Source organism: Oncorhynchus keta, chromosome 27 (assembly GCF_023373465.1).
Source record: "Oncorhynchus keta strain PuntledgeMale-10-30-2019 chromosome 27, Oket_V2, whole genome shotgun sequence".
In the NCBI taxonomy this organism is placed as follows: Eukaryota; Metazoa; Chordata; class Actinopteri; order Salmoniformes; family Salmonidae; genus Oncorhynchus; species Oncorhynchus keta.
In genome coordinates, this window is record NC_068447.1 from 41,862,302 (window position 1) to 41,880,408 (window position 18,107).

An 18,107-nucleotide genomic window follows, 5' to 3' on the forward strand; every position below is an offset into this window, starting at 1 on the left:
GTCATCTCTTGTTACCGTGGCGACTTCTTGGGACGGTGTTGACGCCAGCCGCCCGTGGACTCCCAAGGGTCTGCGGTTGTGTTCTCTTGTCTAACTGTTTTTAAAAAATGTATTCTGAATCGTTATGGAAATAACATCTCTAATACTTTTGGTTGTTTGAAGACGAGCCGCTTTTCTTACCAACCATGTCCCCCCACATAGGTGGTTGTGAAGAATGAGCCGGTGCATCCTTTCGGCCTGGCGGTGTATGGAGACTACATCTTCTGGACTGACTGGGTCCGCAGGGCCGTGCTCAGGGCCGACAAGTTTGTGGGCAGAGACATGAGGTTGCTGAGAAATGACATCCCCCAGCAGCCAATGGGAATCATCGCTGTGGCCAACGACACCAACAGCTGTGAGTGATGGAACTCGTGGTGAAGGGGGGGGGGGTCGTTTATGCTGACGAACTGCCAATGGAGTCCAACGTCGTCTTAGATGGCTTCAAATTGGCACGCTTAATGGTGTCCATGCCGATATTACACAGGGCTACTGTACAGTTTCAGTATTTAAAGGCTATTGCGAGTACATTTAATTGATTTTGATTCTACCAGGTGAGTTCTCTCCCTGTCTGATCAACAACGGGGGCTGTCAGGACCTGTGTCTGCTCACCTCGGACGCGAGGGTCAACTGTAGTTGCCGTGGAGACCGCAGACTCCTGGAGGACAACTCCTGTTCGGGTGAGAAGGGGTGGGGGCCTGGGGACATTGTCAGTCAATAGGTTCTCGTTAAGGGGGGTCACGGTCTAGGTTAGGATACGCATGGTGCTGACGGTCTCTGTCTTTCCCCTACTACCGTAGCTCTGAACACGTCGTGTGGCAGTGTGGATGACTTTGAGTGTGGCAACGGGGACTGCATCAACTACAGCCTGACCTGTGACGGCATGGCCCACTGCAAGGACAAGTCAGACGAGAAACAGTCGTACTGCGGTGAGTCTGTGTGCGTGTGTCTGGTTTTTTTTTTGGGGGGTGTCATACTGTATTGGTCATAGTAAGGCAGCTAGAGCTGGTCTTCCTCTCTGCAGCGAACCGGCTGTGTAAGAAAGGCTACAGGCGCTGTATCAACGGCCGCTGCATCGGCCACATGTTCTGGTGTGACGGGACTGACGACTGTGGAGATCACTCCGACGAGCTGCCCTGCAACAGTAAGTAGTGTGTGTGTGTGTGTGTGTTTGCGTCAGCGTGACTATACCCGTTCTAATGTGTGTGCGTCCTCCAGTGACCCTCTGCAAAGTCGGAGAGTTCCAGTGTGGAGATGGAAGCTGCATCTCCAACACCAGCCGGTGTGACCAGGTGGTCAACTGTGAGGACGCCAGTGACGAGATGAACTGCTGTAAGTCTACAGGCCGTCTCTGACATTTCGGATATCTGTGAAGAAAGGTCATTTTTAGCTCAGTAATGGCGTACGGAGGCGTCTGCCGTGGCTAGTGCGTCCGTTTGGAACGCATCCCCCATCGGGGCACATACGACTGTGATGAAAAGCCATTTCATCCCCCATCGGGGCACATACGACTGTGATGAAAAGCCATTTCATCCCCCACCCCGTGTTGAACGTACAGACGGCGCTCCCTAGGAGCCCCTCAACTAACCACCTAACGGTTGTTCATTCGTGTATGACGTCTCTCCTCCCCAGTGCCAACTGACTGCTCCCGCTACTTCCGTCTGGGGGTGAAGGGGGCGACCTTCAAGAGCTGTGAGAGGACCACGCTGTGCTACCTGCCTTCCTGGCAGTGTGACGGCAACAACGACTGTGGAGACTACTCGGATGAGAGAAACTGCCCAGGTAACAGACAGACAGATCTTACCGTTCTCCTTTTAGGGCCTATCGGGCAGTATATCATTCAGCCAGGGCTTTAAACAGTCTTCTTTTTCTTTCAAACACTTTGAGCGTTTGCTTGAGCCTGTCCGGAGTGACAAAATGGGCGGGGGTGGCACTTTTGGGACTGCTCCATTGGTTACATTGTGCAGGAAAGGAAGTATAGCTATTTGAACCCCCGGTCTGACTCATTGCCAAACGCCTTTAGGATCGTCAAAGTGTTACAGTGTACTCTCCGTCTCTCTCCGCCAGACAAGAAGAAGCTGAAGTGCCCGGTGAACTTCTTTGCCTGCCCCAGTGGTCGCTGTATCCCTATGAGCTGGACCTGTGACAAGGAGAACGACTGTGAGAACGGCGCTGACGAGACCCACTGTGGTCAGTCTCCTTGACCAATATAGAGATACCTTCTGTGTTTCCCCATATTCCCTTAGCTGGTGTAATGCAACTTTGTATTGTACTGTTGTGCCACAAAGATCAAAACGGTGTGGTCTCCCTGCGTATTCAATAGATAAACACAACCAGCCTGGGGTCAGAGTTTAATAATTCAGTCAACCTTTTTTTTTTTTTTTGATAATAAATAACCAGTAAGTAACCCAGATGAAATTCGCTAACATTTTCCCTCTGTCTTTGCAGATAAGTTCTGTACGTCCACCGAGTTTGAGTGTGGGAACCATCGCTGTATCTCCAACCACTGGGTGTGTGACGGCGCCGACGACTGTGGCGACAATAGTGACGAGGACAGCAGATGCAGTGAGTGGCTCCTACGATTTATGGCCCCAGGCCACACCGAGTTCTCTACCATACCCTCTGCTGACATTGGCAGCAATTACCAACGCGATTCCCAAATTCTCCCATACATATTTACACAGGAGGAGCCTGATTCGTTGGTTGGTTGCTTGATCCGGTTCATTTTTGCCGACCGCTACTCGAAAGTTATCTAACCTGTTCATGTCTCCGACGTTGCCATAGAAACCAAGACGTGCAGCCCCGAGGCGTTCCAGTGTCCCGGCACTCATGTGTGTGTCCCTCAACGCTGGAAGTGTGACGGGGATAAGGACTGTCTGGACGGGGCGGACGAGAGCGTCAAGGCTGGCTGCTGTGAGTCGTAGTCTTAGTCTAGTCTAGTTTGCGCCGCTGTTCAGGCACCTTGGTTTGAAAGTGAGAGGGCAACAGCATTTATTTTCCCCTCTGTTGTGAGTAAGGAGAAGAGCCACAAATGTCCTAATAATATAGTATAGTACTCTGCCCTTATGGGTTGTACCCATCAAGGCTGGCTGCTGTGAGTTGGAGAACAATCTCTCAACAGCTCCTCCACTCACTCCATAATCATCACCACGCCTGAATTGGGCTTCGGTAGTAGAACTAAGTAGAAAGTAGAACGTTTCCCCATTTAGCTGGGAACGGGTTGAAGACTGTTGTTAGAGACTGCTACGGTTACGTGGCGTGGCGTTCATTTTTGCCACGCCCTCTGTTTGCTAACCCATTCTCACTTTCTCTCCCTCTCCAGTGTACAACAACACCTGCGATGAGTATGAGTTCACGTGCCAGGACAGACAGTGTATCCCCAAGCACTTTGTGTGTGACCACGACGTCGACTGCTCTGACGGATCCGACGAGTCCCCACAGTGCGGTGAGTGTGTGGCGCTGCGTGAGCACAGAGGAGGAGCGAGACGGGGATGGAGTGATGCCGGCGCTTGTGATGTGTGCGTCTTTTTGTCAGTTCCTTCTTCCCGCCGGCCTGACAGTGCAGGATAACTGGCGCGTTTTCAATATACGGTTATCGTTTCCTTCGTCATTACCCATAACTGAAAGGATAGGGACATTTGACAGTTTTAGAGACGCAGACAGATGTCTCGGCGCTGACATATGCCTACCTCTCCACCCGTGTAGAGTATCCTACGTGTGGGCCGGAGGAGTTCCGCTGTAACAACGGCCGCTGCCTCAACCAGAAGAGCTGGGAGTGTGACGGAGATTTCGACTGTCAGGACCGCTCTGATGAAGCTCCCAAGAACCCCCGGTGCACAGACTCAGGTCTCACAGACACACTGTGTTCTATGTCTGTACTGTGGAAATGTATAGGACAACACTGTGTTCTTTGTCTGTACTGTGGAAATGTATAGGACAACACTGTGTTCTATGTCTGTACTGTGGAAATGTATAGGACAACACTGTGTTCTATGTCTGTACTGTGGAAATGTATAGGACAACACTGTGTTCTATGTCTGTACTGTGGAAATGTATAGGACAACACTGTGTTCGTGTGTCATTTTGTGGTTGAGTTGTTTAAGTAATTGCCTGTGGCTTCTGCTGAGAAGGCCATAGCGTCCCTTACGGTAGGTTTTGTTTTGGTAGGGAATATTTTAAAAGTTAAGAAAACTATTAAGAGTTTTTTTTTTTTAGCAACCAGGAAATGGCGGAGCGAGTTCTGCGTTGTGCATCTTTTCATGTTCTCTGTGGTCATTGCAGTAAAGCGACGTTGGCGCTGCTGGCCCTTCAGTAATGCATAACCTAAACGGCAGTCTTTTGCTCCGCCTACAGAGGGGAAGTGTAATGACTCTGCCTACATGTGTCGTAACGGGAAGTGTCTTAACGAGACGTTGCTGTGTGACCGCAACGACGACTGTGGCGACGGCTCTGACGAACTCAACTGCTTCATCAACGAGTGTCTCAACAGCAAGCAGAGTGGCTGCTCCCAGCTCTGTGAGGACCTCAAGATAGGCTTCAAGGTAAAGGGGGGTCTGCTTTTGTGCACGTTGCCAATATTTCTACCTGTGTAACACAACCTGGAAATTCTGCGATATTATCAATTCCGTCCACCTCAGTCTCATCTCCCTCCTCATTGGTGAACCGTGTGAGTCTGCTGGGTACAGCACCGACCTACTGTAGCTGCCAATGTGTTCCACTGTATTGACATGCTGTCTGTGTGTCCCCCTGGGCCCCTACAGTGCAGGTGTCACCCTGGCTTCCAGCTGAAGCGGGATGGGAAGACGTGTGTGGACATAGATGAGTGTACCACGTCCTACCCCTGTACCCAGCGCTGTATCAACACTCACGGATCCTTCCACTGTCTCTGTGTGGAGGGCTTCCAGCTCCGACCGGACAATCCTACCATCTGCAAGTCCACCTCTGGTAAGCCCAACAGCGGATTCGTCCAATAACAAAGGCTCTTTCGTTGTCTGTCGTAAAAATGTGTATTCCGTTGCGGCGTTCAAGGAGCGCGACTCATCGCTTAGCGTTTGGGCCTCTCTTTCTGACGAGTTCGACCATGTACAGGGAGCCCTTTTCTGGGCCCCCTAACTCTTATCCTCGTATCGGTCTGTCTCGCTACAGATGAGGAGCCCTTCCTGATCTTTGCCAACCGGTACTACCTGAGGAAATTGGACCTGAATGGCACCAACTACACTCTGATTAAACAGGTGAGACAGCACACACTGTGTTGGGATCAGTGTGCCATTTAACCAGGTGTCCGTTTATATGGCTATTTATGGTCAGCGATTAGTGATAATCTAAACCGATTGTAGGCTATATCCTGTGTGTCGTGTTTTTTGTGCATGTATTTGCGTGCTTCTGAGTGTGTATGCTTTGGGGGGGGTTGTTGCCGTGACTATAAACATCCAAGGTATGATCTTTTTGGAATGTTTGGATCCTTTGCAAATGAAATAGAATTCAGTGATTGTAAATGTGTGTAAAAATAGAATTTGCGGATCCTGATAGTCTGTTTTCTAATGTGTGTGTGTGTGTGTGTGTGTGTGCGCCAGGGCCTGAACAACGCGGTGGCTCTGGACTTCCACTATGCAGAGCAGATGCTCTACTGGACAGACGTGACCACTCAGGGCTCCATGATACGCCGCATGAACATCAACGGCAGCAACATCGAGGTCCGTATGGAAGTTGTCCGGGTCTGTCACTCTCATTGAGTCTGTGGACAGCTGGCTAGTCCTTGACTCTGATTGGTCAGTTAACCTGTCTGTGACTCTCTGATTGGACAACCGACCTGTTAGTGGCTTTCAGATTGGATATGTCTCAAGTCTGTTGTTCTCATTGGACAGCGGGCTAGTTTATTTCTCTCTTATTGAACAGTTCGTCTTTTTGTGGCTCTGAATGGACAGTTGGCCCGTGTATGACTTCCTGGTTAGTTAGTTAGTTGGCCAGCATCTGACTCTCTGATTGGCTCTTGTCCAGGTGCTGCACCGGACCTCCCTCAGTAACCCAGACGGATTGGCTGTAGACTGGGTCGGAGGAAACCTGTACTGGTGTGATAAGGGGCGGGACACCATCGAGGTGTCCAAGCTAGGAGGAGCCTTCCGGTCGGTCCTGGTGAACACCGGCCTGAGGGAACCACGCGCTGTGGCTTTGGATGTACGCAACGGGTGAGAGGGACAGCCCAGAGTACGATACATACAGAACATGAGGCTGGACTGGAAAGTCCTGTATGGTCTGAGACGGACGCGTTGTCACGTACTCAGCCTCTGTACGAATGAACCGTGAAATGCAATGGAACGCTAAGGACTTATAGGCTACAACTAGTACCCAGAGTTATCCCGGTCAGGACGTACGTCCTGTCGGCTCCAAGGACGATGTCTACAAGACGACGGTCTTTTTCTCTAATAAGGGTTCTGATGGTGTAATGTGATACTGTCCCGTCTTGCTCCTCAGGTACCTGTACTGGTCAGACTGGGGCGACAACCCCCACATAGGGCGGATTGGGATGGACAGCTCCAACCGCAGTGTGATCGTCGAGGACAAGATCACCTGGCCCAATGGTCTTACACTGGACTTCATCAACGACCGCATCTACTGGGCCGATGCCAGAGAGGACTACATTGAGTTTGCCAGCCTGGATGGTACCAACAGACACACGGGTAATGCATATTGACGTACAGTAGCCTCCACACACACACACACACACACACACACACAGATGTACACGCGCGCGCACAATTGTATGAGAGCCACGGTCCGGCGCACTGTTCACAGTGGTGCCGTTTAGAGCCCTGGGCCCTTTGGTGGGGAGGAGTGAGACGAGAGAGGGAGGAGTGAGACGAGAGAGAGAGAGAGAGAGAGAGAGGGCTATTGTTCGGTCAGACTACTGATGAGGCTGTTATCTGCATGGGGTCTGAATACCCCGCGCCTTGTCACCAGACAAAGGACAATGCTTTATATTGTCAGCCAACCGTGCAGAAGAATGCAGGGATGCGGAGGAGTTCCTGATGATTTTGAATTCCTCACATTCACAAACCTCCGTTTGAAACTAAGGGCACGTGGGTTTGAGAGGATGCGTCTTCCTGGTCGCCATGGAGGTTTCATAGTGGAGTTGGTGTCGACTGTGTGTTCTGCGTTTCTCGTCCTGACCAGACGGGCCATGGTTCCTATTGCCTGGCGGATGTTCCGTGGTCGGCAGTGGAGCCGTGTTAGCGCCCTGGTACGGTGGTGCTAGCCCACCCGTGGGTCGTTAACCTTCTGCGCACACAGAACTGTCTTCCTAATGGGGACACGGGCTGTTTGAGTTCAGATAAGGGAGGGAGCTGGTCAAAGGCCACTCCGTGTAGATCCACCAGCATCTCCTCTCAGCTCCCGTCGCTCCAGTATCATAGAACGAAACTCCCTCAGGACTTGTCCAGGTGGCAGGAGACTCGTGTAACGTTTGTACCACAACACTGATTAGAATATCAATTAACCAATGATGAGGCGTCACCATCCTAAATCTAACATGTGCTGTTTCACACTGTGTGTGTGTGTGTGTGTGTGTGTGTGTGTGTGTGTGTGTGTGTGTGTGTGTGTGTGTGTGTGGGTGGCCGACTGTACTTTTACAGCAGAGGACAGTCAGGTAGCTAATGGCGTGTTTCCATAACAACATGGAGCGAACTGAATGAGTGCATTGATGAGGAACATTCTTAAGCACATAGTCATGACCGTGAGAGGTGTGCGTGACTCCTACTGCTTAACCCATAGACAGTAGTGAGTTGGTATCATGAATGGCTGTCGCTCCGTCACCACTACTCCTTGTGTTAGTCTTTGGGCGTTGTGTGACTATACACATTTGACTGACACCGTTGTGGTGTAATTGATGTCCCCCAGTGTTTGGACGAGGGAAAAACTCTTGGACACCAGGTTTTAGCCGGTAGCGATTTCCCTGGTCAGGTCATGTGGTGGCCAGGTAAAACTCGGGACCCTGTGTGTAATATGATACCAATGACATCCCTGCTGTGTGTTTTGGGTCCACAGTGCTTACCCAGGACGTCCCCCACATCTTCGCCATGACCCTGTTTGAGGAGTACATCTACTGGACCGACTGGGAGACCAAGTCCATCAACAGGTGTCACAAGACCCTGGGTATCAACAAGACCACCCTGGTCACTACCCTCCACCGGCCCATGGACATCCACATCTACCACCCTTACCGCCAGCCTGAGGGTACGAGATACGCATGTACACACACACACACACACACACACACACACACACACACACACACACACACACACACACACACACACACACACACACACACACACACACACACACACACACACAGTAGCTCCGGTTAAGAGTTCCCTTCATCCCCTTTGCTTCCAGTGTTCAACCACCCGTGCCAGACAGACAACGGCGGCTGTAGTAACCTGTGTCTGCTGAGCCCTGGAGGGGGCTACAAGTGTGCCTGTCCCACCAACTTCTACCTGGCCAACGATGGACGCACCTGCATGTCCAACTGCACTGCCAGCCAGGTGAGGGACTGCGGAACGATATGGCTGTTGAGGGGCCAGGCAGCTAGGGGGCAGCAGAGTCTCTTGTGGAATGAGGAGATGTTACACTGCTGTTTATTATGCTTTGTGCGATAATTAAGCGTCATTATCTACACAGCACAGTACAGCACAGCCTTACATTCAGCCTCTTACCTGGGCTTTGGTAGTAGAACTAAGTAGAACGTTCCCCATTTAGCTGTGGTATTAATAGATGAATGAGCGTCAGACTTCTGTTCCGTCTGTTTTTGGATTCGTCTTAATGATATGATCAGAGGAGACTTACATGGCAACGAGTTGAAGACTGTTGTTAGAGGCTGCTACGGTTACGTGGCGCGTCATTCATTTTTGCAACGTCCTCTGTTTGCTAACCCGTTCGTTCTCACTCTCTCTCCTCCTCCCCTCGTCCAGTTTGTGTGTAAGAACGACAAGTGCATCCCTTTCTGGTGGAAGTGTGACACGGAGGACGACTGTGGGGATCGCTCGGACGAGCCTGCAGAATGTCGTGAGTGTGACACTTTTTCATCCAACGCGACTTGGTAACGTGATTGCGTACATTTCTAGTGTGTGTGTGTGTGGTCCCTGTGGGAATTGAACCCACGACCTTGGCGAAGCCAGCTCTACGTCAAATGGGTGAACGAGTAGTATGTGGTTGTATAGCAAAGGGTCATTGATCCTTCTACTCGGCTCTGAGATCGTGGAGGATGAGATCGTGGAGGATGAGAGGTGGAGGATGAGGGGTGGAGGAAGAGCGTTGGTGTGGGTCTGCTGTGGGTCTGTTTCAGACTTTCAAACGACCTCGATCTGAATGTGTGTCTGTCGGTGTCGTCCATTTGTCCTTTATAGCGGAGTTCAAGTGCAGGCCCGGCCAGTTCCAGTGTGGAACAGGCATCTGCACCAACCCAGCCTACATCTGTGACGGGGACAACGACTGCCAGGACAATTCGGACGAGGCCAACTGCGGTAACGGCCTCGTTCCTGCTTTCGCTTCCCCTCCCTCAATCTTTCATTCTCGCCCCCACTCTCTCTCTTGCTCTCTCTCTCTCTCCCACTCTTTGTTTCTCTGCTCATCTCTGACCTCTCTTCCTCTCTCTCTCTCTGTGTGTGTGTGTGTGATTTGTTCTCCAGATATCCACGTGTGTCTGCCCAGTCAGTTCAAGTGCTCCCACCCCAGCCGCTGTATCCCGGGAATCTTCCGCTGTAACGGCCAGGACAACTGTGGCGAAGGAGAGGACGAGAAGGACTGCCGTGAGTCCACACGTCCCGTCTACACGCTTTCTTACATGTGTCTGAATGTCCGTTGTATACATCACCTACGTATGTGTTGTGTTTTATCGGGGTAGTACTGCTGACCCAGGTCTCTCTTGTGAAACTTGATTGCATTTCAGTGAGACTAACCTGTGCTCTAATAAATCAACTGTTGTTGTTGTGAGTTGCTCCCTCTCGGTAACAGTCGGTCTGTCTCCTCCCTCTAGCCGAGGTCACGTGTGCGCCCACCCAGTTCCAGTGTGCCATCACCAAGCGCTGTATCCCTCGCGTCTGGGTGTGTGACCGTGACAATGACTGTGTGGACGGGTCGGACGAACCAGCCAACTGCAGTGAGACCCCACCCCTCTGTTTCAGAAAACCTTTCTAGATTAATGACAGACACACAAGTCAAGCTCCACTTCCATGTTGAAGAAGAATACAAGTTTCTGCTTACCGGGTTCTGGCTAAACCTACCGAAACTAGTCAATTACAAAATGCACTAGATCTTACAGACCTCGTGACATCCTCCCATCACCTTTTACTTTACTCAGTCTATCTGGCCTGGTATACAAGCCTCAATCTCTCTCCCCCTCCCTCTCCCCCCTCCAGCCCAGATGACGTGTGGCGTGGATGAGTTTCGCTGTAAGGACTCTGGACGCTGCATCCCGGCCCGGTGGAAGTGTGACGGAGAAAATGACTGCGGAGACTCGTCTGACGAACCCAAAGAGGAATGTGGTGGGTGTTCTGTTCTGTCGCCTAGGGAACAGAGAGACGGCTCAAAAGGGCCGCTACCTTTATTGCCAATGGAGTTTTGGTTATGATCTGGGACCGCGTCCGTGATTGGTCGCCAGCATTGCCAACGACCTCTCTAGTGTCGACGGTTCAATGATGATATCGTGGACCTCCTGTGCTGCCATGTGACCTATATGGTTGTTACGGCGCTGACGGAGTGTGTCTCTGTGTAGATGAGAGGACGTGCGAGCCGTACCAGTTCAGGTGTAAGAACAACCGCTGTGTCCCGGGCCGCTGGCAGTGTGACTACGACAACGACTGTGGGGACAACTCGGACGAGGACAAGTGCGGTAAGGTCTCGCTCTGTCATCCCCTGTTAGCGCACACTATCCTCGTTCACTCGTGTCGCCAGTACAGTGTCACTGCGTTGTCCCGTTACATTGTTATAATGCTCATGGTTTGTGCACCTCTAGGGATTGGGCATTGGTGGCTTGCTCCGTATGACTGGCCCGAAACACCGTTTCAATTGTTTGATTCGTGCGTTTGTCTTTGTCTGTGTCTTCTTGCGGGTCTGTTTCGTAGCGAAAACCTCATCTTACCTGCAAAGTTGCCTTTCATTCGGTAGAAATTCATTCAGTTTGGCCTTTGCTCCTTTTTAATATCATCTCTTGTGCATCTCACCTCGTCTCATGTCTGTTTCATTTCACACCGACTGGCCCGTTGGCTTGAGCCAGAGGTAGGCCTCCACTTTTAACCATCCCCATCTCCTCCCAACCTAATGTCACTCTGCTCCTCCTCCCATCGCGCTCGTTTGCATGTCTGATGCTGCCCATTTGAACTCCAGTCCCCACCATGATGTCCCCTCAAAAAGTGAGAGGTCAAAGGTAGCGCTCCAGAGGATAGTTTCTACTGTAATGTGAAGTAATGGTATTATCCTACCTGGCCACCTGAGGCCATTGTACTCAACAAAGCTTTTGTCTTATTTTCGAAGACGCTCAAGTCTGTTAAAGCAGGGGGGATCTCTGGAGCGCCCCTTTGACTGTCATTGTTTGGCCCCTGTCTGAGTGTCCATGTGTTTTTGTGTGTGGGGCATGCTCTCCCCTGTGAGTTTGGACAGCCAGAGAGTGAGTGCACGGTCCTCACGCCAGACCTGCGTCGCTGTGTATCTTTACAGTGCCGCGGCCGTGCTCCGAGAGTGAGTTTGCCTGTACCAACGGACGGTGTATCGCCGGGAGGTGGAAGTGTGATGGAGACCATGACTGTGCTGACGGATCTGATGAGGTAACGCGCCGGACTCCATCGTAGCAACAGTGCTGGGTCAGATACTTGTGTCATAGATAACACTACTGACTCGTACTTTTCTCACAACCCTCTGTGTTATCGGGTTGTCCTTGAAGCTTAGACATCTGCCTTTTTACTTGAGGAGGACATATGAAATAACCTCGCTTTTTGGATATCCTGTCCACGGACATCCGCTGTAATGGATGTGCTTTGATGTTGATGATGATGTGAGGCTTTCCTACATTGTTTAAGAGTGAGGGACTTGTTGTGTGTGGTTCCCTCAGGACGGCTGTGAGCTGAGGTGTGACAGTGATCAGTTCCAGTGTAAGAACGGCCACTGCATCCCCAGCCGCTGGCGCTGTGACGCAGACGCTGACTGTTTGGACGGCAGCGACGAGGAGAAGTGTCACATTGCTCGTGAGTGTGTGTGTGTTGTGTCCCTGTGTGTGTCACTCAGGCTCCCGTTTGACATGGCCACAGTGCTAAAAAGAGAGGGGTTATATTGAGACTTGAACTTTTTCCCTAATTGAGAGGGATTCTGGAACCTGTGGTAGGATGTCTCGGATCCGGGTCGGTAATAGACAACCTGTATTTGTGTTTCGTCCCTTCTCCGTGTCTCAGCTAAACACTGCCCCCTGGATGACTTCCAGTGTAACAACACGCTGTGTAAGCCCCTGGCCTGGAAGTGTGACGGAGAGGACGACTGTGGAGACAACTCGGACGAGAATCCCGCCGAGTGCCGTGAGTAGTGACCTCGCATCCTGTGACATTCATATCCCGTCTACTAGTACCCTTTACACTCTACAGAGCTGAGCTCAGTTGTACTGTGTTGGCCTGGTCACTCATCCACCAGGAGCTGAAATCGGAAATGGAATGGGCCGCGTGATCAGGAAACATCAGAGCCGACACCGTTCTGGTTGTCGCGATGGTGTGAAAAGGTTATGGATCCTAAAGCCTGTTCTAACTCCTTGTCTCCTAACCCCTCTGTCTGCTCCCCTCAGGGATGTTCCAGTGCCCCCCCACCAGGACTTTCCGCTGCCAGAATGACCGTGTGTGTCTGCAGGTGTCCAAACAGTGTGATGGAGTTGACAACTGCGGGGACAACTCTGATGAGCTCAACTGCCGTGAGTTTACTGTGCTGCTGGCCTTTTTGCACGTGGACCAACACAAGGCTATCTGGTGCCTGCCTTGATGCTCTGTGGTCCCCTGTGGGACAGGTTGGATCTGCCCCCCGGCACACATATTACAGAATCCATATCAAATGCGTCGACCTCGTTGTTTCATATGAAGTTGTATGCTAGGGGACTAGGGTCATTGTGTTCATTCAATTCAATTGACGTATTTATCCCCTTTGTGTTTTCTCAGAGCCCCCTCCAGCCGAGCCTACCTGTGAGAAGGACGAGTTCCTGTGTGCCAACGGGAGGTGCATCAGCTCCAGCCTGCGCTGTAACTTCTTCAACGACTGTGAGGACTACGGTTCAGACGAGATCCACTGCAAGACAGGTGACCCCCAAGTCACACCGCCGCGACGACTCGCCTAAGCAGTCGTCGCGTTAGAAAAGCCTGCGTTTGTTTCGCACGCCGTTCGGGCTAACCTTCCCGGTGGCTCAGCGCCGTTACGGACCCGTGATGCTATTTTCCCCTCTGACCCCGCAGATACCAAGCTGAACGACTGCAGGAGCAACAGGACTCTGTGTGGGGACGGGGACGAGGCACACTGCGTCACCAACGGGACAGACTCCTTCTGCGCCTGCAAACCAGGCTTCAGGAAGACTGGCCACAACACCTGTGGAGGTTCGCTGCGCCCACCTGAATGTTCACTCGCTCGCTGGGCGCTCGATCAGCATTATTAACCCTCCCCTCCCTGTCCCCTCTCAGATAAGAACGAGTGTAAGCAGTTTGGGGTGTGCTCCCACGTGTGCAACAACACCAAGGGCTCCCACAAGTGCAGCTGCCACAAGTACTTCACCAGGATCAACGACACCTGCAAGGCTGACAGTAAGTAGTGTACTTTTACTCTTCAAACCCCTAGATTAGTTGAAATAGTGCATGTGCTTTCATTGATATTTTCATGGATTCCGTGTGTTGAAGTTCTCCCTCCCTCCCTCCCTCCCTCCCTCCCTCCCCCCTCCCTCCCTGTCCCTACTTCTCTCACTCGTCAATCTCTCCCTCCCCAGACCTGAACAGTAGCAGACAGGTGCTCTACATCGCCGACGACAACGAGATCCGCAGCCTGGATCCTGGCATGCCCAACTGGCGCTACGAGCAGACCTTCCAGGGCGACGCCAACGTGCGCATCGACGCCATGGACCTGCACGTCAAGACGAACCGCATCTACTGGACCAACTGGCACACGGGCAGGATCTCCTCTTACGAGCTTCCTTCATCGTCGTCCTCTCCCTCGTCTGGCCCATCGTCCAATACACACCGCAACCGTCGCCAGAGTGAGGGAAGTGTTACCACCCTGGAGGTGAGGCCCGACGCAAGCAGGAATGAATTCACATACACACACAAACATGGGCACGATCATAACCTCCCATGTGTGAGACAATATTAGTGGACTGCGGTCTGGTGCACAGGATGTCTCATAGCTCAGAAAGATCTGTTGTTTTCCGTTCACAACATAGTGTGATGTACGGTACCTAAAACACCCATATCTGATCGCCCCCCTGACTAGATTGTAGGGCATCTGGAAATGCCTCGGGGCATAGCGGTGGACTGGGTGGCTGGTAACCTGTACTGGACTGACTCTGGCAGGGATGTGATCGAGGTGGCCCTGATCTCAGGCCAGCACCGCAAGACCCTCATCTCGGGCATGATCGACGAGCCTTACGCCATCGTAGTGGACCCGCAGAGAGGGTGAGCGATGGTTACCCTGTGCTGGAATGCCAATAAAATACATCAATATATGTCAAATATTCCATTTTGTATTTCCTGCTGAGCTGTTTGGACTGCGTTTCTCTGTCCCCTCCAGAACCATGTACTGGGCCGACTGGGGAAACCACCCTAAGATTGAGACGGCAGCCATGGACGGAACCTTGAGACAGACCCTGGTCCACGAGAACATCCAGTGGCCCACAGGTCTGTGTTGGCGTTAGCGTTGTAGCCTAGCATTAGTACCTAGCGTTATGCATTGTGATATTGCTTAACCTAGCGTTAGCGTAGCCTTCTTCGTAATGTCACGAATAGCGTCGTTAGCCTCTTGTGGTCTCCTGCGTTGACTCTCCTCTGCTTGTCCTCCTCCCTCCCTCCCTCCCTCCAGGTCTGGCGGTGGACTACTTCAACGAGCGTCTCTACTGGGCGGACGCTAAGCTCTCGGTCATCGGCAGCGTGCATCTCAACGGCTCCGACCCCGTCATTGCCGTCACCGGCCTCAAAAACAGTTCAGTTCCCCTTCATACTGATCAGGGTTGGGGTTCAGTTGCTACATATAGTGCATTTATGGGGATGAATTCCGTATGAAGGATCCTCTCGTTTCCACAGATGGACATTGTACCAAAAGAGTCTGGCATTGCTAATTGTGAGCAGTTATTTCTCTCGCCAGCAGGTGTCACTGGTTTACAGAGTCGTGCCTTCACGCCTCACAACGACCACAGAGTTTGAGCAGCATGGGATAACCAAAAGGTCTCTCTCTCTCCTCTTACCTCCCCAGACCTGCTCCATCCGTTCAGCATCGACATCTTTGAGGACTACATATATGGCGTCACCTACATTAATAACTTTGTGTTCCGGGTCAACAAGTTTGGCAAGGGCCCCATGGAGAACCTGACCACTGGCATTAACCACGCCACAGACATAGTCCTTTACCACCGTTACAAACAGCCAGAGAGTGAGTGTCTGTCCTGTCTGTCCTGTCTGCAGCTCCCTTCCTCATTGAAATGACCTCAGATGACACTCTATCCATTATCTAGAGTAGTCACTACTTTTGACCCCGATTCGCCATTTAGTGCACTTCTTATTTTTGACCCCTTATTCGCTATAAAGTGTGATACTGTAAACCCATATTCCACACAGTGTTCTTCTGACCCCGATTCCTCCTTATAGCGCCCTACTGTTGACGTTCACGCCACATAAAGTGATCATGCTCTGGTTCTTAATGTCTGTCCTCTCGCTCTGTGATTCAGTGACCAACCCATGTGACAAGAAGAAGTGTGAGTGGTTGTGTCTGCTCAGTCCCAGTGGTCCAGTCTGCACCTGTCCCAATGACCGCGTGGCTGAAAACGGCACGTGTGTGGAGAGACCCCCTCCCACGCTGTCTCCGTTCTGTGAGTACACACACACACGCAGGCACACACACACACACACACACTATCAATAACCTTTCCCCCTATCTCCTGCCCGCCTCCTCCCAGCTCCTCCGTCCGGGCCGTGTACGGTCCTGTGTCTGAACGGCGGGAACTGCTTCCTGAACGCCAGGCAGCAGGCCAAGTGTCAGTGCCAGTCCAGTTTCACGGGAGAGAGGTGTGAGGTCAACCAGTGTAGAGACCACTGTAGGAATGGAGGGTCCTGCACTGCCTCGGTCGCAGGTAGGTCATTGGTGTGGCCACAAACTACTCTGGGGGCTGAATCCTAACTTGATGCACATCTTTATGTTGTACGGATATTCATCCGAAAATGTCTCGGGTTCGGATTCAGCCCTGTGTGTTAGGTAGTCATACAGTAAACTCAGCAAAACAAGAAACGTCCCTTTTTCAGGACCCTGTCTTTCAAAGATAATTAGTCAACATCCAAATATATGTAACTTCACAGATCTTCATTGTAAAAGGGTTTAAACACTGTTTCCTGTGCTTGTTCAATGAACTATAAACAATTAATGAACATGCACCTGTGGAACGGTCATTAAGACACTAACAGCGTACAGACGGTAGGCAATTAAGGTCACAGATATGAAAACTTAGGACACTAAAGAGGCCTTTCACCTGACTCTGAAAAACACCAAAAGGCCATTCCCCCCAGAAATGTCCGGGAACTTGCAGGTGCCTTGGTGGAAGAGTGGGGTAACATCTCACAGCAAGAAATGGCAAATCTGATGCCTGGAGGAGATGCACTGCAGTACTTAATGCAGCTGGTGGCCACACCAGATACGGACTGTTAATTTTGACTTTGACCCCCCATTTGTTCAGGGACACATTATTTCATTTCTGTTAGTCACATGTCTGTGGAACTTGTTCAATTTATGTCTCAGTTGTTGAATATTGTTATGTTCATACAAATATTTCCACATGTTGAGTTTGCTGAAAATAAACACAGTTGACAGTGAGAGGACGTTTCTCCTTTTTTTTGCGGAGTTTATATAGCCTACATTATATTTTTGTTCTCATTTAGTTCTCACCCGTCTTTCTTAACCTTTGACCCTGTCCTTCTCTCTTCCAGGAGCCCCTACATGTCGCTGTCTGAAGGGCTTCACGGGGCCCCAGTGTAACCTGCACACCTGTCAGGACTACTGTCACAATGGAGGCAACTGCACCGTATCCCAGGGCAACCAGCCCACCTGCCGCTGTCTGCCTGAGTACCTGGGAGACCAGTGTCAATACAGTGAGTGTGTAATCCAGAATGGGCTATTTACCCAACCATGTGCACCACTTCCAAGTCAAGTGGATGTCGAGCTTTTCAGCTTTGTATCAGCCTGGTACAACAGTGTAACCAAAGGTACAGTTCCTGGGTCTTCATCCTGGGTCTGTCATTCGTCTGAAGCAGTTCAGCAAAATAAGAACCGGTCTTCAATCCACTTGTTAATCCACTGCTTAATCCCTGATCAGAAATGGCTCAAAAGGAGAGTATTCACTGTGTGAGCTTTGTTTCTCTGCCCCCCACCCCCCAGGTAAATGTGAGGATTACTGTATGAATGAGGGGAAGTGTCTGCAGACTGCCAATGCCACCAAGCTGTGTCGCTGTCCCCCTCAGTTCCACGGACAGCTATGTGAGCTAGCCAAGTGCCAGTACTGCGGCCCCAACGGCAAGTGTCTGCCCAAAGCCTCAGGAGAGGTCATGTGCCGGTAGGAGTGCACACTATGTACACACACACACACACTGCTCAGTCCGTTCACGCTCACAGATGCACACACACACACTGCTCAGTCACACACACACACACTGCTCAGTCACACACACACACTGCTCAGTCACACACACACACTGCTCAGTCACACACACACACACTGCTCAGTCACACACACACACACACACACACACACACACACACACACACACACTGCTCAGTCACACACACACACTGCTCAGTCACACACACACACA

The 18,107-nt window shown here is 51.3% G+C and overlaps 1 protein-coding gene across 2 annotated transcripts in view; it reads left to right on the forward strand.

The window, feature by feature from the left end:
- LOC118360336 (low-density lipoprotein receptor-related protein 1-like) overlaps positions 1 to 18,107 on the forward strand; it is a 146,179-nt gene that overhangs the window by 117,008 nt on the left and 11,064 nt on the right. For both annotated transcript variants that reach the window (XM_052482449.1, XM_052482450.1), the window contains exons 45-85: positions 202 to 394; positions 591 to 716; positions 837 to 965; positions 1,061 to 1,180; positions 1,255 to 1,368; positions 1,669 to 1,818; positions 2,104 to 2,226; positions 2,485 to 2,601; positions 2,821 to 2,949; positions 3,359 to 3,481; positions 3,742 to 3,882; positions 4,390 to 4,577; positions 4,797 to 4,980; positions 5,182 to 5,267; positions 5,610 to 5,729; positions 6,034 to 6,221; positions 6,508 to 6,713; positions 8,077 to 8,265; positions 8,428 to 8,576; positions 9,003 to 9,096; positions 9,438 to 9,554; positions 9,720 to 9,839; positions 10,067 to 10,189; positions 10,449 to 10,574; positions 10,805 to 10,921; positions 11,746 to 11,852; positions 12,137 to 12,269; positions 12,474 to 12,593; positions 12,854 to 12,976; positions 13,218 to 13,355; positions 13,509 to 13,646; positions 13,731 to 13,850; positions 14,030 to 14,322; positions 14,530 to 14,711; positions 14,827 to 14,933; positions 15,115 to 15,234; positions 15,505 to 15,681; positions 15,977 to 16,117; positions 16,205 to 16,378; positions 17,226 to 17,387; positions 17,674 to 17,848. In XM_052482449.1, coding sequence (XP_052338409.1) covers positions 202 to 394; positions 591 to 716; positions 837 to 965; positions 1,061 to 1,180; positions 1,255 to 1,368; positions 1,669 to 1,818; positions 2,104 to 2,226; positions 2,485 to 2,601; positions 2,821 to 2,949; positions 3,359 to 3,481; positions 3,742 to 3,882; positions 4,390 to 4,577; positions 4,797 to 4,980; positions 5,182 to 5,267; positions 5,610 to 5,729; positions 6,034 to 6,221; positions 6,508 to 6,713; positions 8,077 to 8,265; positions 8,428 to 8,576; positions 9,003 to 9,096; positions 9,438 to 9,554; positions 9,720 to 9,839; positions 10,067 to 10,189; positions 10,449 to 10,574; positions 10,805 to 10,921; positions 11,746 to 11,852; positions 12,137 to 12,269; positions 12,474 to 12,593; positions 12,854 to 12,976; positions 13,218 to 13,355; positions 13,509 to 13,646; positions 13,731 to 13,850; positions 14,030 to 14,322; positions 14,530 to 14,711; positions 14,827 to 14,933; positions 15,115 to 15,234; positions 15,505 to 15,681; positions 15,977 to 16,117; positions 16,205 to 16,378; positions 17,226 to 17,387; positions 17,674 to 17,848 — 5,882 coding nt within the window. The remainder of the gene's footprint in view (positions 1 to 201; positions 395 to 590; positions 717 to 836; positions 966 to 1,060; positions 1,181 to 1,254; positions 1,369 to 1,668; positions 1,819 to 2,103; positions 2,227 to 2,484; positions 2,602 to 2,820; positions 2,950 to 3,358; positions 3,482 to 3,741; positions 3,883 to 4,389; positions 4,578 to 4,796; positions 4,981 to 5,181; positions 5,268 to 5,609; positions 5,730 to 6,033; positions 6,222 to 6,507; positions 6,714 to 8,076; positions 8,266 to 8,427; positions 8,577 to 9,002; positions 9,097 to 9,437; positions 9,555 to 9,719; positions 9,840 to 10,066; positions 10,190 to 10,448; positions 10,575 to 10,804; positions 10,922 to 11,745; positions 11,853 to 12,136; positions 12,270 to 12,473; positions 12,594 to 12,853; positions 12,977 to 13,217; positions 13,356 to 13,508; positions 13,647 to 13,730; positions 13,851 to 14,029; positions 14,323 to 14,529; positions 14,712 to 14,826; positions 14,934 to 15,114; positions 15,235 to 15,504; positions 15,682 to 15,976; positions 16,118 to 16,204; positions 16,379 to 17,225; positions 17,388 to 17,673; positions 17,849 to 18,107) is intronic.